The 25,935-nt window shown below is 36.7% G+C and overlaps 1 protein-coding gene across 4 annotated transcripts in view; it reads right to left on the bottom strand.

Moving 5' to 3' along the window:
• Nucleotides 1-1,023: 1,023 nt before the first annotated feature.
• The window catches only part of Barc (RRM1_TatSF1_like and RRM2_TatSF1_like domain-containing protein barc), a 99,831-nt gene continuing 74,919 nt past the window's right edge, over nt 1,024-25,935 (bottom strand). For 3 of the 4 annotated variants that reach the window (XM_076307741.1, XM_076307740.1, XM_076307739.1), the window contains 4 exons: nt 23,311-23,480; nt 12,122-12,308; nt 2,935-3,071; nt 1,024-1,520 (listed from right to left, as the gene is read on the bottom strand). In XM_076307741.1, coding sequence (XP_076163856.1) covers nt 1,283-1,520; nt 2,935-3,071; nt 12,122-12,308; nt 23,311-23,480 — 732 coding nt within the window. In that variant the 3' untranslated portion in view covers nt 1,024-1,282. Of the gene's footprint in view, nt 1,521-2,934; nt 3,136-12,121; nt 12,309-23,310; nt 23,481-25,935 lie in introns of all 4 variants that reach the window. The other variant, XM_076307742.1, reaches the window with a different exon arrangement.

Raw genomic sequence — 25,935 nt, forward strand, 5'->3', positions numbered from 1 at the left:
AGGAGGATGTTTGAAATCTTTACCAACTACAAACATTTATAGTAATTAAGAGTAATCTAACATATATTTTCTATTAATTTTATTCCTTAAAATTAAGGATATAGACGCTAAAATATAAAAGAAGGATTTTCTCATTAAAGTATACATAGAGCATAAAATAAAGTAAAACGAAATATTAGGTTGTTCGGAAAGTCATTTCGTTTTCCAAAATGGAGAATGTATAATTTAATAAAATGTTTATACACTCTAAAAAAATCGTGTTTCATTTACACAAAAAAAAAACGAAATGACTTTTCGAACAACCCAGTATATCTATAGAAATCTCTATCGATATATTATACTAAAAGTAAAAATACTTACCAAAAAATAAGATAAACGAAACGCAGTTGCTGGTCGTTGATCATAATAATTCGTGTCGTTATTATAAAATTATATACACGGAAATGTCGATAATTTCAAATGACACAAACAACTACATACCTATTGTAATAAAAGATATCCTGCAGAGGACAAATTTGTCTTAGTGTAATTAAATTATAATTCACAGGTTCCTCTTTCTTCAAATGGATAAGCATAGACTCAATATTGGTAGATTTAAAAAAAAGAAACCTGAAATTAATTGTAAGATTATTTGGAAATCAGACTCGAGAGAAATCTCGAACTATGAATTATTACACTGCACTTCAAACTATGAATTAATTCAGTATCGGAAGGCACACCTATTAATAGATGTGACCATTTCGAGGAAGAGGAATGTGTAACTCCCGATTGGATCGATCACCCCGATAATTGCACGAATCTCGATACTTGCAGGAATTTTCAGCCTCGTTTAACTGCAACTATCAAGGTTCCGCTGCGATGTACAAATTAGAAGACTGATCGTTTCTAAAAAAGACAAAACACGCAAGGTAACTTAATTTCCACTTGTAAATAAATTATAAATGAAAAAATTCTAATAATATTGTAACCGATGACAAAACGATGAACAGCACCTAAAAAGATGGGAAATCATCGAACCAGTAGTCACAAGGGATATCATACTGCTTTATTTTATTCGAGCAACGACAATATTGTTACGACGCATCTAATGCCATAATGCCATAATATTTGGATCATCAACAACGAGAATTACAAGCAATTACCTTGTAATCTGGAAAAAATACTTCTAATCGTGATCGTCGGTGTTACTCTCGGTTAATTTTTCTTAAAAGTGTTGGCTCTTACAAATTTTCCTTCGGTTTTTACTTTACGTTGAAATCTCTGGTACGGAATTTTTGCTATTTTATTCGTTATTTCCAGCTGCCTCCTGCGAGTCCTCGGAATTCGACGACAGTTCCGTTTCCTCCGTTGTTTTCGGCAGCTTCGAAACTTTTTTCGTTCCAGGCTTCCCCTCCCTTGTTTTCTGCTCGCTTCGTTTCCCACTCTTTTCAGATTTTCCCCTCTTTTCATCCTGACCGTCCTCGAGGTACTTGTCCCATTTCGCGATACGAGCTTCAATCTCTGCGTCAGTTTCCATAATCCTGGAATAAACAATTCGATTTGACGACGACTGCCAATACCTGACAATTTATATTTTAGTATTAAATGTGCGAGAGAACGGTATAAACAATCTACCATTGGAATGATAATGATAAATTTGGACACAGACTATGAAACATTTAACGAACATTTCTAGTAGGAGCAGTGTGACGATTAAAAAAATAAGAAATAATCGAAGGAACAAGTATTATTAATCCACATACAGGATGAAATTGAAGCCAATTACACAAGAACGAATAACAATCAATTGGGAATGTAAAACAATCGTAAAAGAATTGGGTATTGTTGTTACTACTTGCAAAAAGAATAAAATCGAGACCTGCAATTTACAAAATTGCTACAATTAAATAAAGAAAAGATAAGTATAACAAAATAAAGTCGATAATGTGGAGGTCTGTTTATGGTAACAAAATCCATAAAGGTAATAAATATTTGTAATAACATATTGAAAAATAATAACAGAAATAAGTGGATCGTACCATTGTTAATGTTTACGATCAACTGATTAAAATAATTTACTTTAGAATGAAATAATCGAGTTATTAGTTTTGGACAACGTATCTAATTAGACAATTTTTCTTCTCGCATGCCACAATAACAAATTACAAACAAATCGTTATAAATTACAATTCATAATTTATAACATAAATCGTGTAATGTTTCATTTTATAAGTGTCGATAATTCATCAACAACTGGTAAAATAGAAAACTGTTACAAAGTATAAAACTGCATGAAACTTTCAACATTTTAACGAAATGTAAATATATGAATATAATTGTGATACGTGTTAACAATTTCAATTCAAGTAACTCTTTCTTTTTCTTTTTCCTTGCTTTGTTTATATCCCCTTTAAACGAACCTAAACTACGAGTCAAAGAAAGAGATATGAACGTTCCTAATGTTCTTTGATCATACCTTCCTTAGAGTATAAGAAAAATATTACAAAATAAAGATTTAAGAATAAATGAGACTTGGAAAACTTTAATAAGCTGTCAGAACCCCTGTAACGTCAAAAATATTCTACATTTTCTATCGTCAAAATGTTTCGAGTTTCATTTTTGAAAATGAACATATTTTCCCAAATTGATGGATTTTGACAAAAACCACCAATGATCTTTGGAGACGAGTTTTCTACTTTTACTACCGTTATTGAGTTCGGTTGATTATGGTTCTCAGAATCACCGTTCCTAAACGAAGAGGTCACTACAGAACCATTAAAACTTTACGAAGTCGGTACTTCAGATTGTGCGACTTCCGTCTCGTATGACTATGTACCTACATTCTATATTTCATCGGTGTTCAATGTAGTGTACAATTCAAAGCCATAGCGATGGTTACGTATCGACTCGGTCGGTAAACGTGTCGATATAAAAGAATGCGAAGGATAAACTTACTTGTACTTGGTCTTGCCGTCCCAAATTTCAGCCGATATTTTCCTCTGACTGAACCAACGACCATTTAGCAACTGAACGCAAGCTTGAGCTTCGACAGGTTCTCGGAATGTCACCTGTGCAACACCTTCTGGATGTCTCTGCAAGCATGTAAGGTAGTCGCGTCTGAGTTTTTGGGATCGACCGATATGGTGGATTTTCATTCTATAAGAAATTTATATCGATTAATAACGTGTTCGTATCGAATAAATGAAATAAAACGTACACTATGATAGAACCTCTATTATATGGACAAATAAGAAGATACGTCAGTTCGGATAATAAACGTCAATTCGAATTGCAAAATAGTTTTCTAACGTTGATCGTTCCATCTATGGAGTAAAGTAATATAAATGGTAATAACATAAATTCAAAAGCAATATACGTAAAAAATAAATAATTCACAAAAAAAAAGAAAAACGTAAATAGTAACACATGTAATGTATTTTGTTATAAATTTGTGGCTGTTGCGAATCTTTTTTACACATTTTTACATATTTAACAATAGTAATCGTAAATTGCCCAGTATCATATATTCTTACCGATTTCATTCTCCCACCATTTTCCAACTTTAATTATCCCGTGCTTTATTACCGTAGTTAGCACTAGACGTTTCCACTTTGCAAATTATAGATTTTATACTAAATACTTCTAGCTATAATTTCGATCCTTATTTCAGTGAGACCTCAGTGAGAGTATCTAACAATTTCATTTTACGATTTGTGGTAAAACCTCGATAAATGCAATGTCGACGATTACCTCAGAACCTCGTTCGTTGCGTTATGTTCGTAAACGATAGTAAGTAAGCCACGAGTAAAGACAGAGAGGCAAGTAACTGAACAATATTGATTATAAATACTGGAAATATGTACATCATCTAAATGGGACTTTTTCTCATTAGGCTTGTTCCCCCGATACTTGTAAGCATTACCACCATTTTTCTACAACTATCGAGGTTCTACCGTATACAAGTTACGACTATTTCTATAATTAAAAAAATAAAAATATGAAATAACATTTTACTTTAAAAAATAATTTTCCAGGGAAGAATTTACAGAGATTTTATTGCGAATGTTTTTTCTTCTTCTTTTTATAATATCGAACGTTTATGTCAATCGTCACTTTTCACCGAAACAACTATAGTCGTAACAAATTAGAGGTAAACATAGCTTAAAAGAAATCTCGTAATTTTGAACAAACAAAGCTGTCGCTGTTAGGAAAACCTCGTTTCGTCGAGAATGTTATTTTTACAACTGACATTTCTATTTGAATATTTCGTCTCGTACAATCGTTCGTTTAGCGACTATCAATTTTTCTTTTCTTATTTCGTTTCTGGAACGGGACCGATAGGATGCATACGTTAATTAAACAATAGCCACCGTAATCACGTGATGATGGATGCTCTTGGTCTTTTCACTTCCATTATGCGCGTTTTGTTGCACCACGGGCCCGAAGTCTTCCCGTTTTTACGACTTAAAGCTGTTTACGTCGCCCACAGTCCGCCATAATACTTCTCACGTCTCGACTTAAACCACAATTTATGAGACTTCGGTTTGAACATTAATTTTACTGCCTGACCTCGTACGCGACACGACGTTCTTTGTTCTTTTACTACGTTGTGCTACCTCGTTGGATCGATTTATCCGTTTTTCGTCTTATCTGCACAATATACCTAACAAGTACATTTGTATATACATCGATTTAACGATAAAATACAACATTACGCGTCTTCGTTTACCGATGAAGATAACTTCGTCTCGTGGTATTTTTCATCGAATTTTCAAACCATAGAATTGTAGGTTTACAGATCCTGTGCATTCGAAAAAGATATTTTTCCATATCTCTAAGGTAATAACTCCACCGATCGAAACAGACATGCGCAGAATTTTATTCGAATAATCTATGAAGAATGAAACCATCGCGTAGCAATTTATTCGCTGTTATCATTCGGATAAGGTACTATTCCTTCAACGTGAAACATAATTTCATCGAGTATTTTAAATTAGTTTTTATCGAACAAATAACGCATTGAAAGTTATTTATCTTTTATTAATTATTGGTCAATTTTATCTATTATCTATCTCTGAATAGATGTCTATATCGATGAATCGAAAGTAGCGAATTTTGAATTCTTTAATTGAATTTCTCGATCGGGAAAAGTAAATTTTTGCATTCACTCGAATCCTGAGCGAGTACTATTTCATTGTGTAATGTACGATGCAACGTATTAACGATGTTAACGCGAAAAAGTAGGTGGCAGCATTGGTTAAAACGTTGAAAGTTGAAGTATTGTTATCGACCATATGATATTAAGCATTTTGATCGCCAACGCTTCAGAATTACAATAGACTATGTTCGTTGTTAATTTAAGGTAATTTTTCGCGGTTCAAAATTAAGTCAAAACATATCCGTGTTAAAATTTTACACCAATTTATGTTCCAAACATTCGATCATTTTGGAAAGCCCTTAACAACTCGAGAAAATGTATCCTAAACGTATCCCATTATTATTATATTGGGTACTGGGAAAAAATATTGTCTCGATAACGATCCCCTTCAATATTTTTTTAGAGGAGATTTTTAAAAACTCGTAAAAATGCACACCTCCCGATGGTAAACTACAAAACTCGATAGTAATTCGATCGTTGTTGAAAAATAATGCCTCGAGAATCATCGAATTACCATCAAATTTTCAGATGGTATTTAAAAAATCGAAAAAATATACACCTGCCGCATAAATCCTTTCTGTATGCCGAATGCGAGGGAAAAATAATGCCTCGACAACGATCGAATTGCTATCAAATTTTTAGATGGCTTTTAAAAGTCGAAAAAATATACACCTTTCGCAAAAATCTCCTTCTCGTGATAAAAATGGGTGTAGGGGGATATCGCCCCGATAATAATCGAATTGTTTTCAAATTTCCTTCGAAAGATACAAGATGAGAACATTTTTCCCAAATAACGAAAAATCTGAATCACGAAAAAAGATAGAAGACGAGAAAATGTTCGTTCGATATTAGCTTAAATAACGAACAATCTGAATCACGGAAAGAGATAAGGGATGAGAAAATGTTCGCTCAAAGTGAACTGAAATAACAAACAATATGAATCATGGAAAGAGATAGAAGATGAGAATATTTTTACCTAAATAACGAAAAATTTGAATCACAGAAAAGTATATAAGATGTGAAAATGTTTGCTCAAAGTTAGCTCAAATAACAAACAATCTGAATGGCGAAAAAAGACAGAAGACGAGAAAATGTTCGCTCAACGTTAGCTCGAGTAACGAATAATCTGAATCACGAAAAAAGATAGAAGATGTTCGCTCAAAGTTAGCTCGAGTAACGAACAATCTGAATGACGAAAAAAGATAGAAGATGTTCGCTCAAAGTTAGCTCGAGCAACGAACAATCTGAATGACGAAAGAAGGTAGAAGATGTTCGCTCAAAGTTAGCTCAAGTAACGAACAACCTGAATGGCGAAAAAAGACAGAAGACGAGAAAATGTTCGCTCAACGTTAGCTCGAGTAACGAATAATCTGAATCACGAAAAAAGATAGAAGATGTTCGCTCAAAGTTAGCTCGAGTAACGAACAATCTGAATGACGAAAAAAGATAGAAGATGTTCGCTCAAAGTTAGCTCGAGCAACGAACAATCTGAATGACGAAAGAAGGTAGAAGATGTTCGCTCAAAGTTAGCTCAAGTAACGAACAACCTGAATGCCGCAAAAAGATAAATGAAAAAATGTTCGCTCAAATAGCGAAAAATTTAAATCACGGAAAATGTACGCCCTTTATCCTTGGTACGTTCGAAACAAGGGCAAAGAAACGATATAGAAAAAAGAAAAAGGAAAAGAAAAGAACACCGCGAAACAAGAGGAGCCGCTCGCAATAAAAGCAACGAAGAGATTACAGCGAAGTGATATTCCCCGAATTACCATGAACCCGGGGCGAGCCGTAAAACGCTTCGTCCGTTCGTAAATTCAGCCCCGGACATCAGCCGGTCTTTTGATCATCGTTACATCGTTCGACTCTTTTTCACCGAATGGGAGCCACCGGGTGCCTCGAAAAACGCGCGGGAAATCGCGGCGTTGACGTTAAATTGGCTGCCACGAAATTTCCTGTCGCGCGCCGCTTTTGATCTCGACGCCGTTTTTCGCGCGCAACATCGGGGAGACCGTCAGCCGGCCGACGTCCGACCGAGGCTCCCGTTCGACCGTAGACCATGGAATTCACTTTGACATTGAATGGATTCACGGTTGAGACGCGCCGACTGGGAGTGTCTCGTTGCGAATTTATAGGGTTAGGTCATCCCCTTTCGAAAGTTTATTTGCGTCGGGCTCGAGGAGGGCCTACCGACGACTTCTTTGTGATCACCGTTCTGGCGCATATCGTTCTGTCGGGGCACTGTGCCCTGAACCTTCAATCTGTATTCCGGATTGTTACCAACGGACCCTCGTCTCGAACGAATTTACGACGCGGGGATCGATTAAACCGCTCCTTTTTCTTCTCACCCGAACACGAATACTATTAACACATTTTCGAGCAATTTCTCGATCGTTTCTATTCCTTTTTGTTTCACGCGTCTTCTCGTCAAACGCGCGCAAAATATTTGAAAGTTGTATCAATCGTGAGTTTTGCATCGGGTACCGGATTATTAGCGACGAGCAATCGAGAGGTGTCTTCACGGTGTTTTTTATAGGATTTTGTTAAATTCTTGGGTTTCTTTCGCGAACTTCGGTAAGTCGTAGCTTTCTCTTCGTTTCTCCTTCTGTCTTCGGTGTGTATTTCTACGAAGTGTGCGCTCCTCGAGCTTATGTTTACTTTGGACAGTGTGAATTTAAACAGGGTATCGTAATTTGCGTGCTACGTACTTTGCACACGGGTGCTGGATCCTTGGTCAACAGATACGAATGTGCGAATTGAAAATTATTCTGAATTATTTATCGCGAACAATCGGGATAGGTCGAGATATCGCGCGTGCTCTAATTCGAAAAGTACATTTTTTAAATTCTAGAGTAACATCGGGTCGAATTATGTAACGTTGAGTTTCGGAGTCAGTATTTTTTCGTTCCGGTGTAGTTAGTAACATCGGTCAAGGTGTTCCTTTCATTATTTGATTTGCTTTTATCGGCTTTGCGCGTGTTTGACGAAATAAAGGAATACGAAACGACAGCGCAATAATATTTGCCGAACGTCGGTATCAAAAGTGCTTTTAAGCCACTTTTGATCGTTCGTACTTGATACGAACAATACACTCAAAGGATACGGTATTAATTTGGAATTTAAATTTAATATTATATATTTCCAATAGAAATATCCGAAATACGATTCAGGTTTTTTTAAATATATTAATTGCTCGTATATATCGTCGCAATCAATTAAAGTCTTATTTTAATCGAACGACCGTCGCGTTAGGACGTCTGCTGACAGACTTTTAGATGAATTTCCTTGCTAGGAACAATACGTTTACAATTGGGGCAAAAAATTATTTCACGTCGAATGACAGGATTGTTACCAGTCACTCAAAAGAAGACACAAAATATTAAACAACGAGGAAATCGATGAAACGAATAATAGAAATGAGCTAACACAAATTATACGCGGTTCGCAAAGCTGTGCATCATCTTCGATCGTATTACAAAAGCAATAAACCTTGGCAACCTGAATAAAGAAACAGACAAGAATTATTTCATGGATTATAAATTTAGCACTATTCCATTTTGAAGGAGGAGGGCACCGATCTGTGAAAAATCAACCAATAAGCCCGATTGTATTTAAATCGAAACAACTTGTCCCTTATCCTATTTTAATTAAACGTGCAAAATTCGATTTTAATTTTTGATTTTCGATGTGTCGTTGACCACGAAGAATTAAATATTCTCGACGGCTTAACGTCATCATTCTTCACCGCGATAATGATTTTTCACCAAACTGGTAATCGACGTTCCTTAAATGCGTATCGTTATTGCTTCGTAACGACTATCGATAAATAAACAAAATAAAGGTTTAACTTGTTTTCTCAAGGATACATACCCCGAAGGACATTAAAATACAGAGGCAGATGTTAAACGTTATATTTTAACCGAAAGATTTACTTTACGAGAATAAAACATTGAATGTTAAAAAAAAATTTACTTTGCAAGGATTAAATATTTCACGCGATAACGATATATTTCTAGGATTTAATGGTCCTGTTCGTACGTTAAACCATGCTAAACCAAGTTCTTTGAATAAAGTTCATTAACTCCTAATTTATTGATCCATATTTTACATAATTTGCATTACTCGATTCGTATTTATCGATTTTTCAAGTAACACTGATAACACTCTTAATATTCCTTGCATTAACTTTTTAACGTAGAACACTGTCGACATATTTCTTCATTTTTAATTATATCTTTCGTATTATACCAATGATAAAAAACTTAATAAATAAGGCACAGCGCGACAAACAATGTTCAATATTCTTCTATATACATGACGTAATCTAGGAAGAGAAAAGTGGACTACGTGTTATATCATCAGTGAGATGTACGATAAGATGATCCCATTGTATCGAACATATACAATACTATACTTTATTACTGGTACTATACTTGATAGTGTTCTTAATAGCTTCTACATTAAAGGGCTTGAATGCAAAGATCACCGATGGGTCAACAGTGACATACGAGACACAGAATGCGATAATGATCGACCTAGATGAACAACTTTAGTGGTTGCAACTTTTGCGGCACAAAGTTTTGCAGCACATTTCAATTCCACGTTAACGTAACTATTCGACTTTCGTACGATTTTAACATTTATCTCAATAAACGACGAACAATTAAATACGATATTTCAAACCTATCACTAATATTATAACGATAACGAAACCGTATTAACATTAATATTTACATAATGAACGGTTTTGAACTTGGATTAACATCGACGAACCCTATTCATTCGCTAATGGCTCTATCGTGACTCTGTTCTTCAAAGCGACGTTACGTACACACGACGTATGCATTATCTGACTACATAGTAGTCGTCGTGAGTTAACCACGCGGAATTTTGAATGAATCCTCCTAGAGTTGTAAAGTCCATAATTCACCACCACGGACGCGTTTATGAATCACCAATATAATCTTAGGTAATTATATCAAAATGCGTTGACGTTCGTTATAACGTGTATTGGTGCATCTAAATTCATCTCGAATCGTTCGAAGGTTGAATAATGAACGTGTCTCGAATGTTCTTGGAGTTTACACCAGAATCGATTTATCGAATTTTCCGTGAGATTCGATTACGAATATTTGAAAGTTTTTCAACCATGATCGGTTCTTCAATTTTTCGAAATAGGAAAATTAACATTTGTTTCTTCAAGATAAAGCACGTGAAACGGCTTGCTAATTAAAAGAACCAACTCAAGGAACAATTAAAGGAACCGTTTTACGGTGATATTGCTCGACTGGTATATATCTCGCGAATATTTTAACAATGATCCAATGTAGAGGTTTTTCTTGACAAGAATGAGCTGATCACCCGTTTGCTTGTCTCTTTGTGAGGAACGGAACAGTTACAAAGTTTAAGCGGAAACGCTATTACCACTACTGAGCCGTGCCCGAATTAATTCGGTTAACGTGGTCGCACTAATTCACCGCGCCCGAGTTAACTCGGACAAGGTCTACGTTTCGAATTCGAGAGAATCATACCCAAAAAGTATTTATCTGAGTGCAGAGTGTACAAACGAAATGTACTTGGAGTATCTTTAACATAGAATTTCTAAAAACTTAGCTTATAATCGCTGATCGAGTAGAACCGTGCTTAGGAACTAAAATAATGAAGAATGAAATAAAAGCAGTAGCACAAGTTTTAGAACAGAAATGTTTATACATCTTTTGTTAATTGTCTCTAAATACGGAGAAAATTAAAGAAAAATGTATCGCGAGAATTAAACCTACCGAGAAAAGTTCAGCAGAGAGAGTGATTGAAGATTGCACGAGATTAAATTTCAAAATTAGATTTCTCGGGAGAACCGAGATTCAAAGTTCAAGAGTTTCGAAAGAAACGAGATTTCCATTTACATTCGAGATCCTCGGAACCTTCGAGAGTCTCGAAAGAACCGAGACCCGGCTTGGCTTTCCATTCGAGTCTAGTTTCGACTTGAATATTCGAGATTGTCGTATCTCGAAATTTGCGATTCTCGTATACTTCGGAATCTTAACACCTTCTCAGTTCATTGACTCGCTTCTGGGTCAGGACAATTTTAAAACGAGAAATTCCGACAGCGAAACGTAAATATATTACAGGGATAATGACAAGTATCGTTTAGGGGGAAAAGGTAGAATATTTATTGCTGTAAGAGTCGATAAGATTTTTTGCACATTTGAGTGGTACTTAAACTACTTAGCGCAATCTGCGAACGCGTTAAACAGCTGTATCTAACACTGTGTTTCGTTTGTACGGTCACGAAAGTACGAATCTACTTAATGTCAGGAACAAAATGATCTCTTTCGGTTACTATGAAAGAGATTCCTCCGTAGATATCTGTTTTCCATACACGTGTATTCATATGCATTCGGCTTTCGTAACCATGTCAAAACTAGTCAACGCTGCAATAATCTATGCGAAACGGAGCACGCGGAACGGAGATAACGAGCGACCCTAATGCGCTCTGCTCGTTACGTTTAGCCGACTGTACTACATTAGGACGATTAATAGATTCGAACTACGATTGTGACCTTTTCATTACTCGCATAATAAAAAAGGCCTCTTTTTTCCTCCAAAAACTCGCATAAACGACATTTTATACTCTCAATTGTTAGTTACGTAACAAAGACGCGATTGTGTCAATTTTTTTGAAGTATTAAAAACATTTTGGAACTACCAGTCGATAAAGCGTTACGTCAGGTCTCCATGAACGCTTTCAGGAAGAATATGTACATTACAATTATGGTAATATTAATGGGTTAAAAACCAATGAATTCGTGAATAAATAGATATAAAAAGCTTGAAAGAAATGCACACGTTTATTTTTAATTCCATATACGAGTTAGTTTTGTTTAAAAGTGATTCAAGTAACATTACGAGAATAATTGAGACAAAGCGAGTTTCGATTACATAAATTAAAATATATGAACACCGATATGAATAATATACGATACTTACGTCGTAAATAACAACTTTCCGGACGTCCCCGCATTTTAAGCATTCGGATCTGATATCCTGCTGATATTCTAGGAGCAATGCGACCTCTTTGTCGAAGTCCTCCGGCGAGAAAAGATTTTTTATAATTACCACTCTTTCGTGCTTCTGTGGCTCGCCCAGAGCACGTTCCGGTCTCCAATCGAAAAGTCTGTAACAAAAAGTCGACGTCATAAATAATCCACTTTATGAAAGAAATCTATTTTTACACAAAAATAAAATTTACTTCGATTCATGATTTACGATTCTAACGATATATCTCTATCTTTGAAAAGCGGTTTAATAGCAAGCCGATTCGATAGCTTATCAGTGGAAATGAAATAAATCCCAAACGGTAAATACTTTCGAATAATTTTAAATCGTAAAGAAATTTTAAAAAATGACTGCATAAAATTATTATTCAGAAATTTTATAGATTTATGCAATTTCATGAAACATGAACATGGATAGAGTCTGATGTAAAATTTAACATTTGTATTAAATTGATCTATTGTACGTTTTTGCTCATTCGTTCTAATGTTTTTACTCGTGTAATTTACACAATGGGTCGATTACTTCAAGTTCAATTAACAGTAAAGCATTAGAGTGCTAGTTACAGAAAATAACACGATCAGAAACAAAGTTTGCATTTAAAGTAGAGGTATGAATTTTCAAAAGGATAACATGCATTTGCATAGATGTAACAAGATAACTTGGGTCTAAATACCATGTAGATTTTACGTGCATCCTTTTGCAAAGTGGAAGATGTGAGAAAGAGATTATACTAAAGCGTAGTTGTTTTAGAACAAAAATATTCCATTAACGATTTTTTGTATTCGTGCATAATGCAATTGCGTTTATGCATATTGCGAGCCGTGAGTGCTAGAATTCAAAATCCTTTCTTGAAATGCTCGTATATCATGAACAAAGCACAATACGTGCTTATTGCTTGCATTGCTATTGTCTGTTCTTGAAAATAAAGAACATTCGATCGCACTGAATTATCAACAACAGATGCGAAATATGAGAGTCTTGCAAAAAAAAAGTACATGTGAAAATAAAAACATTGTCCACTATGACTTGCACTCTCTTGAATTGCATTCTAGTACTTGCTAATATTTTATGATACTTTCGTTAAATTCATTTTATTCACAGCTTACGGTCTCTCTTGAATTTTTATTCCCCAATATTTCACTTTCGCTAAATTAATTGTATTTACATTTCTTAATATTTTAAATCCTAATTCTTCCAATAGTGAATTTCAAATACAATATAACGCAAATGTAAAGACAGTGTAAAAACGCGAGTTATGGATTAAGAACACTGTTTCTCATCGAACATCGAATTTTACGAAAAAGAAACTATTTGATGCAACGAAACATTAAAATTCATGAATCATTAAGCGCCAGATTTTACGTTCTCGTTTATCGTAGTCGTCGTTCTGGCAATAAATCCAGAAAATACAAATCGTAAACACGATGATAGATCAATCTCTTTTTTAGCCTGTATCGCGAATATAGATCCTGCTTTATTTCCTCATAACTATACGGTTCAGTTTGCCAAGCCGATTAATGAACCGTAACATTTTGTGGCATCGTGTGTGGTAGACGCCCGACGAGTTCCAACATTATGAGAAGTCTTAACACATTTGTTCGACATCGCATTCCAACCGAGGCGTTTAACGTTTTTGCAGCTGAGAAAAATAGAGCTTCGCTTCTGTCGCATTTCCACGAGCAAATTCACGAACACTGAGTCTATTTATATATCTCCTTCGTTCGCGTTGGTTTTCATATTTTAATATCTACAATGAAAATTCATCTTCGTGTTGGTCTCTACGAGCTTTATTAAAACGCTTTCAACAGTATTGTTTCCATCCCCTTTCGTAATTCTGAATAATAACTTACAAAATAATTTGATCGGACAGTAATAGGAATACTAACTAAATATCGTATGTATTTTCAGTCTGGACAATTAACGATCAAATTAAACAGCTTTGTTCAAGTAAAACAAATAAGTAGAATTTGTCAGGTACGAAATGATATAAATCAAGTGTTTGAAAAATATTTAAAACTATAGTAAGTAATATTGGTAAAAGTAACGTGGTGGAAAATAATTATATGTAAAAAAGATGAACATATATACGTAGGTATATAGAAGAAAATATTGGTTGTTCGGAAAGTCATTTCGTTTTTTTGGTGAAAATGAAACGCGATTTTTTTAGAGTGTATAAACATTTTATTATATACATATTCTCCATTTTTGAAAACGAAATGACTTTCTAAATAGTATTCTCGTTTGTAATTCCTGTTATCTAAAATAGATAAACAAGGTTAAAAACAGAGAAAAGAGAAGAGAAAATTAATCGAAAAGTACAAAATTTAGTAAAAAGAAACTTCACTAATATTATAACCAGATAACATGGGTTATGTTTTATATACTCCTCGAATTCGTTTTATTCGGTTAGTTAAAATACGGTCGACAGGGTTTTAATAAAACTTGCAGCTACAAATGCACGAAAATAAATATTAATTTTTGTCAAACAATTCCTTCTTTCGTTCCAATTTAATATCTACAGTTCTCCAACACACTCTTTTTATTCCTCTGGTTTATTTACCTATCCTACATTAGAGAATTCTCCTCTATTCTCAGCTTGTAATCTAAATCGAGTATGAAAGTCCATTTTGGAGCAAGTCCACTTTAATCGGACAATTCTTACTTAAATTACAATTTAATATCAACACACTTCTTCAACATCCTCTTTTTATTCCTCTTATTTATTTGCCTATCCGCTATTCGAGAATGCTCCTCTATTCTCAGCTTATGTTCTAAATCGAGTACAATGTTCCATTTTGGAGTAAGTCCACTTTAATCGAGCAATTCTTACTTAAATTACAATTTAATATCAACACACTTCTTCAACGTCCTCTTTTTATTCCTCTTATTTATTTGCCTATCCTCTATTCGAGAATGCTCCTCTATTCTAAGCTTATGTTCTAAATCGAGTACAAAAGTTCAATTCGGAGCCCACTGCAACGAACCGAAATAAATCGTGTACATTCTCGAAATTTAGTCAAGCGACCGCAACTGTATCGCGACGGTAACCAAAGCTTAGCATCTCCGTTAGATCGATAAATCAAGGATGGCGTGTAATTGAAATTTACAATTCGCGGACATTATGTATGGGCAAAGTTGGCAACACCGGCTCGGACGATCAAATACGGATTTAACCCCCGCAATCGATTAACCGAATCGGAGATCGAACGGATAATATTAATTAAGACAGCGTTGTATCGTTACCGATTAGAACGCCTCTCGTGTCGAGACGTCATTAATATTCAATGATTTCTACCATAATTAACCGGGTGTGAAATCGACAATGATATCGATGGCGAAGCAGCGGAGAGCACGTTGCTGCACTCAATAAAGTTCGAGGGCTGTTACGGCCCGTAGATCCGAAAGATAAATCGATAAACTGTCACCGTGCGAGGTTTATCGAGCATGTTCGTGCAGCCGGGTTATTAAATGCGATAATTTTGCATCGTATAAGATTATACTGATAAATGGACACGCACAGAATCCCGCGCAATGTGTACCGCATACGCGCAGTAAATCTTTGTCGCTGGAAGGACACTCGTCGGGATAGATTTACGACGTCAGACCTGACGAGCTACTATATGTGGCAGCAATTTTCCTATCTTCTTTTTCTACGGTATTTATCGAGTCAAGGATTTATCCGCGGGAGCTGTGTGTTTATATTAACGATCGAAATTAAAATTAGCTGCAAGCTGTCTTCTCGCGCGGACGATTTCGATCGGCTCGTTTCTTAATCGATGTTTGGATTTTTTCGGTAGCGAACGATGAATGAATTACGTCAACGTCACAGATAGATCCGAGGATTCAATTAAATAAATTTATACCCGAAATATACGAACGAAACGTGAGCGCGCGTTAATATAACACGATACGCGTTGCTTGTCCCATACGAAACGAATATTATAAAAAAATATCGTCCAAACGAGCATATTTTAACGTCGACGAAAGCTTTCGAATATTTGTTCGAATCCTTTAGAAGAAAATTGTTACCATATCCGGTAGTTATTTACCCATCTCTTTGCCCGTATTTATCGAGCCGCGTATTTATTCACGGGAACTGTATGTTTATGATAAAGATTGAAATTAAAATTTGTTCCAAGTTTTATTAAAAACAAATATCATAAGAAATGTAGTTCCAATAAATATATTTTATTGCCGTTGAACGTTTCGAGTCTTTATTTGGGTTCTCTTCGATAGAAGAATATTGCAAAAGAAGATATAAAAAAAAGTTAATATTGATTAAAATCAAGTGCGAATTACACGAATTCATGAAATATTCACTGCAATGATATTGAAGAATGCGGAAATTGATATACACTCTTCTCACGTCGGATAATAATTAATTAACGCGGTATGTTAATAAGCTGCTCTTTGTTTTATTTTACCATATTTTAATTCCAAAGGCGAAACTTATTAAGACGTTTCTTCTTCTTTTTCCTTTTTTAATCGAATGCAAATTGATACTGTTGATCGATGAGTCAAATAACGCGAACCAGAAGTGTAGCTTCGGTCATCAATGATTTCATAGAATGCGTTAATCGAGTTTTACATACGTTCGTAGAAAAGATTTCCTTTCAAGTATCAAGAACAGATTTACAGCATGGAATGAGATCAGTTCCAAAAACGAAAAAGAGTAACATGGAATATGTGTACACTAGCCACAAGAACACACTGTGCGTAACGTATTTATCGCGAAGAACAAATGTTTGCAATGCTGGAAGATCGCGTGGATGTGTTATCTCGCTAACTTGTAAACGATATCACCGTAAAATTTTAGGTGCCAAAATTTTGACAACGTTCTTAATGGTGCTTCTGTTGCGAATTTCGTTCATGATTTTACAATGGATGAAGTATTATAAACTGTAAAACGAACGGAACACTCTCTTCTCTCGACTTTGAAACGAAAGGCACTCTGGTTAATCTGTCGACGTTGATTCGTAAGTGAATTCGATAAATTTATGAACCGTACGTGCCACGAAAACAAAATTCGAAATCATTTACATAGAGAGAAGGAAAAAATTCATCGTTGAAATTTACAAGGTGCAAAAATCGATCGAAGACAAAAATATTCCTCACGCTCGAGTAACTTTAATCCAGCGTTTACGAAATCGATCGAACACGATAAAATCGGTAATAAATCACCCTTGGTGTAAGTAATTCGCAACATCGACCGAATTGATCTTCTTTTCAAGAAATCCCCCTCCTCCCGAGCCATTCGTAAATTTTAAACATCGAGTTGCAATCGAAATACAGCCTATACAAAATTCTGAGAACACTGCCTCGTCGAACATCGAACACCGAAACATTCATCGAAAGAATGTACCGAAACGGAAAGAAGAGAACGACAAATCGACAAATTAAAGAAACGAAAGAAGGACAACCGACAGCGGATGCGACACGGGTCTGATGAGGTATCCGCGACCAAAACGAATGAAAACGAGCAAAGTGGAAGTGTACGTGGAAATGCATGTAAACCGAGCCCGTTTCTCGATCGAAATTAATCAATCGATACAATACGTGTGGCGTCACGTGTCGCCGAATGCTCGATCTAAAAGTGAAAAATCGACGGGCGTACACGAAAAATGAAACAGCCACGGTATCGAAAACACAGCGACCGGTAAATTAACATTTAAATCACGAGGGGAAGCAGTCTCGCGATAAGCGTTCGCCGACGATAATTACACGCGTTTCGTTCCCCGATGCAAACCAATGACCCGTATTCGAAAATAAGCGCAGCGCGGCCAGACCGAAGTCCCATAAACCAAACGAAACTGGTTGCTTTAAGATTGGCCGTTACGTCGGACACGTGGAACACGCTCGCGATCCAAATTGCACGCGCACGACCCGCGTTCGCGAATCAGAAAATCCTTCTTCGAACGAGGAAAGAATCGGCCGGTGAAAACGTGGGAACCGCCTAAGGGAATATCGACACTCGCGATCGACATTCAACACGAGAGGAGAAAATCATCCGTACAGGAAAAGAGATCGTGGTGATTCGTGAATGAGTGGAGACCGTTAGAGAGAAGACTTCCGGCAAAGAACAGTCGGTGAGGGCCAGGCTACGTTCACAAATAACTGGTTTTCGCAAAGAAGGCCATCGAACTCTCCACGCTCACGTCCTACGACAGATGCTCGCGCGCGCCGATGAAGACGGCGAACATTCGAGTAACCGATGATTACGAGCATCGTGAGCGGATAAGGACCGTGTTCTCGGTGCACCTTGCCGACTTCGAGGCGATACGCTCCGATCGCCCAAGTAACGAACTCGTAGTAGCTATTGGACCGATAACGAGCATCACCCTACGAACGCGTCGGGGAACGATTAATCAGGGCAAGTGTCACGGAACGGACCGTATGTTCCCGTACAATAGGGGTGTCTCGGAAAATATCACGGGGTTTTATTTCTTGAATTGTAACCGTTGCAACGGCAACTTTCTGAGCTCGAAACTTCTACTTCTCGGCTCGGTTCGAGAACTAAAGGAAACCGGAGTGTAATATCGATACTCGCGAGATGAAAATATTTCTTTTTTTTTTTTTTTTTTTTTTTTGGAATCAGTGGAAGAGCTTTTCGGTAGTTTGTTGATGGATGTACAATGTTTGAGCAAAGTGAAGCGATCGAATTCGCGTAATATCTTCTCGGATTCCCTGAGAGTAAGATGTCGAGTCCTACGATGTAAGAGTCTCTTTCGATGTAAAATCTTTAGTTTTTTTGTTTTTGTTTAATATTGTGACACGAAAGTAACCACTAGAATGGTAAATGTATATTCGTGATTAAATTTTGTCGCAAAATTAACAGGCAGGCGTACACATTTACCGTGTATCGATATCAGTTTAAACTTTTGTTTATCTCGAATAAAATAATTTATCCCTGTAGAGGATTTACCGGGAGGTCTTGCTTCACCCGTTTTTACTCTTTTGATATTGCTTCGGGAGATTACCATGTCTTCTGAAATCCACAGGATTGTTAAACACATTGACAGCCACTTTATTCGTCCACGAATGACGTTTAAATTTTAATTTACATAGCGAGCGTTAAAACGTTTTCGTTTTTTAGAACTTATGGAGTCCGAATGCATTTGCAAGGCTGGAAATTATAACGAAGAAAACAGTCGTGTACCGACCACTCACTGGTATCGCGAATAGATAAAGACTGTGCTTCTAACGTTCCTGAGCGTGTTCCAGAGATACGTTAATGCTGTATCTGTTTGCACTGAGAATGTATGACGACGTGAATATGCAACACGGTGAATTTACATCGAAATACTCGGGATTACCGTTCGACTCTCTTTTCCCTGCCAATCAATGTGGATTGTAACGACTTAAGTAGTCTCTGTATCTGTTAAGAAATGTAGCGTATCTGCTTCGTTATCTATTTTCCATCCACTAAGAATATATTTATATGTGTATACTTTCTTTTTTCGTGAAAACTGATAACACAATCTCTCTTGAAGAAGACACGAACTTTGCATTGAGTTGATAAAAATATATTGTTTATAAATTTCTTCTTTCGGATACTTTATTATCTATTTTTAAAATACATATGTGGACATTATTAATAAATATTCAGTACACACACGTAGATACTAAAATTTGCTCTATTGTAACGTCAAATGACAAATATTTGTTAAAATGCAGCGTACTATTATCAATACGCCAAAAGCAAACAATCGTTATTATCGAACAGAATTGTTCACGAATATAAAGTCTGTACCTTCGTACGTTCAAATTTGAAGAACAAAAATCCATTTTACAAAAACTTAGTCAATCTTTGGCAATCGTTGCCACTGGCAAAAACCATTAGAATTTCTCATTTTTCATTCAACGCACGTTCCTCAAACAATGCAATACGTGTGCATTTTTTTTCGAAGTAAACATAAAACACTGTCAATTTTTTAGCGATAAAAGTAGAGATACACATACGTTACATACGTTCCCCGAATCCAAACTTCGAAACTGTTCCCTTTTTTTTTGCCAAAATGAATTCCAAAAATTCATACCATAAATTCATCAAATCTGCATAAAGCAAACGAAACTGTTACTACACTGTGACACTCAGATGGAATATTTCGCTGTGTGTGTGTAGCATGTGCAAAAATTCACGTCGATATTCTTCAACGTTTCTACGATTTTCGAGGCTTTGTATTTGTTAAACTTCGAGAATTTTAAAGAATATGACAAGAAGAACAAACATTCACAATATTATACAATATTTCTATCAACCGATGCAACATAAATAGAAAAAGAGAGCAAAACCGACTCGATTAAGAACAAGCCATTCTAAACTTACATATCTTATAAAAAAAAAATCTACCAAAACTTCGTGGAATAAAAACGAGCGCAAAAATACAACTTGTAAACTCTGAGATAGTCGATGCGATGTAAAATAAAATGAAATAAATAAAAAAGAAGAAAAAAATACTGGAGATTTCCAAAACCTTACCATTTCCAATAAAATTCGAAAGAATTCGTTAAGAAAAAAAGAAATTACTGAATTGAAAGTTTGTGTAAGAAAAATATAAGCTGATTCTCGGCGTTAATATCGAAGCAACAAACAAACACCAATTGGATCACAACTTTAAAAGAAAATTTGAACAGTAATCGCAAAATTAATCGAATGATATTGTTTTTTAAAGATAACGCTCCTCAATAATGTTCGAAGCGTTACGTTCCTCTATTTGAAATATTAAAGTGCCGTCGATGCGGTGTTAGACACCGACAAAAAATATTTAAAGCGACCCGAGATAAAAAGCAGTAACTAATTCTATCGAAAATGTGCAACAGTGTGCACGTCGTAGTTTGATGCACCTATTTGTCGAGTAAATAGCCGAAAGGTCGATAATAACCACCTACTCGTAAGTGCGGTCAATGCGGTATTAGACACCGACAAAAAATCTTTAAAGCGACCCGAGATAAAAAGCAGTAACTAATTCTATCGAAAATGTGCAACAGTGTGCACGTCGTAGTTTGGTGCACCTATTTGTCGAGTAAATAGCCGAAAGGGGCTGAAGAAAACCTGTACCGCAGCGAGGCAGGATCGCATGTGTCTGGGAAACCAGAGTGGGAGGAACGGCGTCTTTTTGCTCACGATCGAGAGAGGAAAGTGGACGCGTGTAAGAAAGTGCAGCGGGCTGATGCGCCGAGACGCGTTATATGCGCGAGCCGTGGCCTCCTGACGTGAGTAATCGAGTCTCGCAGCTGCTTTTACCGGAACCCGCCAACGCCAAGCAGTCTGGCCGCGGCGAACTTGGTTCGGAGGCTTCGTGGCATCCGGTTTGAACTCGTGAGTCTTGCGCAATGGCCACGGAGCGACACCGAATCCTTCGATTTGGCAGCGAGGGAAACTCGACGAAGAAGCAAACTAACTTTAGTCGTTGCCTCTCTTTACCCTCGTTTTCCTTTCTTTTTTTTTTGAACGTCTAACGCAACAACTTCGCGATGATCGAATTCAGGGAATTCTTCGAAAGATTTTTCATATTCTCCGGTGCACGGAGAAAATCCAATCTATACGAAGAAACGGATCGTGGCTGCACATCGAAAATTCTACGGTACTCTATTTATACTACTCCGTGGCAGGTGTTAGTTTAATAATAGATAGGCGGGCAAGGCTCTTTAATTATCGAGGCCACCGCGAAATCTCTATATATATACGAATGTGTGCAGTTCTTCTTTAAATTTGTAAAAATAATTCTTTTACACTGTACTTGTATTTGTAGTTTCAATTCAAAGAGGCAATCTTTGATAAAATACTTTGCAATTTTTTCCGTATAAAAGATCAAATATCTAACCTATTCTTAGAAATTTTGTTATAGTTATAAATTACACCTGTCGTTATTTGTTCATAAGTAAATTTGTCAGTATTAAATTTCATTGAGCGAGGAATTTTTCAAAGCGTTGTACTCCTTGTTGCACGTATAGGTATATCGACCATTCGTCGCTCTTGTTAATATTCAATCATCGCTAGAAGGTCTCGAAATGATGATCTTTGATCGATTAACATTCTCAATGTCACGAGAGTACAGCCACTGCTTTAACGCGATTATTAAGCTCTACACGTTCGAGAATTTCTGGTCCCAACTAAAAGGGAGCAAAAACCTTGTAGGAGGATAAAAGTGGACCGGATAATGTTTGACCGGATCATGAGTGTAACGCGAGTCGACGACGTATATCAACCCTTAAAGAGCACCGAATAATATTTGCCCAGACCGTGAGTGTACGGTCACTGGAGAGTCTAGTGTAAATCGAGCCGAAACGATGAAGCGTATCTTGATTCTCTGGAGATTGAGCGGTAACATATGATACGCATTCTCAGACGGCTGCCAGCGCGAAAAGATGAATGAACCGGCGTGAATGAAAAAGGAACGCTGGAAATGTTCTAAGACGCGATTTTACGCGGGCAACCGAGCGTGAGAATTCGCCCTTTTCGTGGATTCCTCCAGATGATGGGAAAAACCCGACACGAAACGTGAAACTATTGGATGCATCTTCTCTCCCGAGTTGCCAACTAGAACAGGTACAGAAATTGTAGAGCGTTTGGATAACGAGTTGCGAGATCGTCCGACGTTACAGTGCTTTCACGAGAATAGCACGAATACACGCTGTCACTGGTGTAAATTATGATAGTCTGGTTAAAAATTGTAACACGGTTGCTCCGATCGGGTCTGCCTTCAAACTAATGTATTAAGTAACACTCGATACGTATTGAAGAAATGTACAGAGCGTAAAGAAAATTAACGATTCTTCGAGACACGTACACGGGTTAATACTTCTTTGTGGAGAATATCGAACTGTATCGATTAATGCCTTAAAAGATGTACGATTTAGTTTGAAAAATAAATAGAACTGTAAAAAAATTAATAACAGATTATTTCCCCTCTCGAAACCATTTATGTAAAATAACTTGTATGTACAAGTGTCGGATGGAATCAAAATTTCGTAAACGTGTATTTCGTTTATGTTCGTTTCCGTAAAAGAGAACTACCTTGTACTTTTGCAACGGTTATCCTATGCAAGGATGATTAACAAGTAACGGATACTTAAGGATAGAAATACCAAAATGGAGATAGCCAATGAATTAGACTTACTTTTCGTGGATCTTTTTCTGTCGTTCCTTGTCCTTCTTTTTTCGTTTCGGTTTCAAGGCTGGGTCGTACGCATCGCCCTTCATTTGAAACTTCGCCCTCTGAACGGACAACGTTTTCCCTCTGATTTGCGAATTGTCCAAGATCTTTAACGCCAGATCCACCGATTCGACCTGCAACAAAAAGAAACGAAAGATTAGTTTAGTTCTACGAAGAATACTGCCCGTTTTGAATACACTTTTCACATTTTTTTGTCGTTGTTTCTACGATACACAATATTCTTCTAATTTTTTTTTTTTGTTTTTTTTTTACCAAGGACTCGAGTATCGTGCGAAGCAGCAATCACTCACGTCGAAAGCATACGCAAAGCCTACTTTGCCAGTAATTTCCAGTGACCGGTATTAATTAATTCGTCCTCGCAACGCTCACCTAAACCAACGTTGATTTACAGTCTACCACTTTGATACACCAGAATCAAAGCATCGAGCGGAATGTCGTGACTTCTGCGTGACGCGTACTATCGATAATTAACACGCAAGGTAAAGAAAGCGCTTAATTACACCTAATGTCCGCGTGTAGCAAAAAACTTTAAATGTGATGATTTTGCGAATTGCTCAACGCGCTGGAAAAACTCGTCGAATCGGTTAATAAATCAACGGTGGTTTTTGATTAATCTGTCTCATAATAGGTTGTACCATTTCTGCAAGCTTGTAAACAGTAATCCGATTTCGGAGAGGTTCTACGTTTTGAAGTACGATCATTAAAAAATGGTGAAAAGCTACGTTACGTATGATCGAGGACGAAGCACGAACGCTTCATTGAATGTTGGTGAATGTTGTGAATTTTATGGTTATTATTGACGCTCTGTATCGAAAAAAATATGAACCGTATTCGTAACAAAAATTCTATTGCAACCATTCACGCTACTTACTAATTGATAATCGAGTTACATCGGATAACAAGGTTTCGAACATTTTAAGAAGATAATACAAATATTTATTTGTTTATTAATACAAACGTAATATTTGTAACTTTTCGCACAACGAGAAACGACACATTTAATTGTTACCTCGAACTACACTGAATTTTCGAATATTTTACGAATAATTAGGAATTTTATGCTCGTTCGTATGATAAAAAAATATAAAAAATGAACTGAAAAGTGTAAACCAAGTTTACAAATCGCGACGAATTCAAAGTCGTATGAAATTTGTATCGCGACCAAATTTTATAATATACGGTTTTCGATCGAATTGGATTCTTCGTTCGCGCAGACTTCTAAGATCGTTTCTTCGAGCTAGAACGCTTCCATGAAAATAAACACAAGTCTCTATCGCCGAAAAGTGTCTGAATTTCTCGTTCCCAGCGGTTTCGTCGAATTGGATCACATTCAGCAACGGAAGCATCGCGTCTGTCGCCGTCGTAATTGCTATTTAGCATGTAACAGTGAATCCAGTTTCAGAGCGTTACAGCTGTCACTGTACGTCATTCGTTCCATAGAAAAATAATACGCGATAAATAGGTAGATACGCAATGGAAATAGTTAACGCGGACTAATATCTTCGAACAGACAGAACCGGTAGTTCTGTCAGATTTATTTTTAAGCTGCACGGCTGTCCGAGATGCACAACGTCGCGACACTTTTATCCATGACTTCATATCGTTTACGGATGGCGAGTCCCGTAAAGAGACGACCGTGTCGGATCATGGACGTGAATTTTCACTGCAGGCTTATTAGCTTATCACCTGCCGCCATACAGGGTGTGTCGCGAATAAATCAACCGAGGCTTCGACGTGCTCTCCGTCACTGTGTTTCGAACAAGATATCGTACCGCCTGACGAGATTCGTTCGCTTCTCTTCGATATCTCACGTCGAAGAGCCGGAAAGTTTGTACGCGATCTTCAAGTTATTTCCTGGCTAGCAAAATATGGGGTAGAAGGGAACGCATGTGGCGCGCATCGGATGTAAAAATATCAACGTCAATGGAAGAAGGTAATTCTCGAGCAAGTCTGAAACCTGATCGATTCGCGAACTAGATCCAATCGATAGAGATTGTTAATACCCTTTCGCCTAAAATATGGTGTGGTGAGACTCGTGATAAAGGAAATCGAGTCAAACATAAGAATAGAACATAAGACGTCTTGTCCACGTGCAAATATATTTTTCTGAAAATATTAGAGAGAAATTCTCACCTAGTGTCTTCGAAAAGAAAATTTAGAGTTCACGAGGACAGTGAGAGTGTGATCGACCTTGTTGTTGATTATGACACGTGTTATTACGAAATTTAAATCGTAGGACAAGAAGTTGACCGATTTTATTTTCGTTTTATATTGCAACACAACAATCTGACAACAAATTTGATCTGTCGTTTGCAAAAGGAAGCGTTTCCAACGGTTTCGATAAACTAGATCTCTTCCGTTAACAGTTAATCCGTGATGTGAACTCTAAAGAGGTCTCCCCCCCCCCCCGCCCCTGAGAACGTTGCTCGAAATAAACGACGAACAAATTGAGGGAGGAAGACACCGTTCGTGTCCATTTAAAAGAAGAAGCGCAACTTCGCAGATTCATCGTTGCACTTTCGACTCGAGTGAAACTATAGGGAAATGGACGTCACACCATTGAACTTC

This window comes from Ptiloglossa arizonensis, chromosome 3 (assembly GCF_051014685.1).
Source record: "Ptiloglossa arizonensis isolate GNS036 chromosome 3, iyPtiAriz1_principal, whole genome shotgun sequence".
Taxonomy (NCBI): domain Eukaryota; kingdom Metazoa; phylum Arthropoda; class Insecta; order Hymenoptera; family Colletidae; genus Ptiloglossa; species Ptiloglossa arizonensis.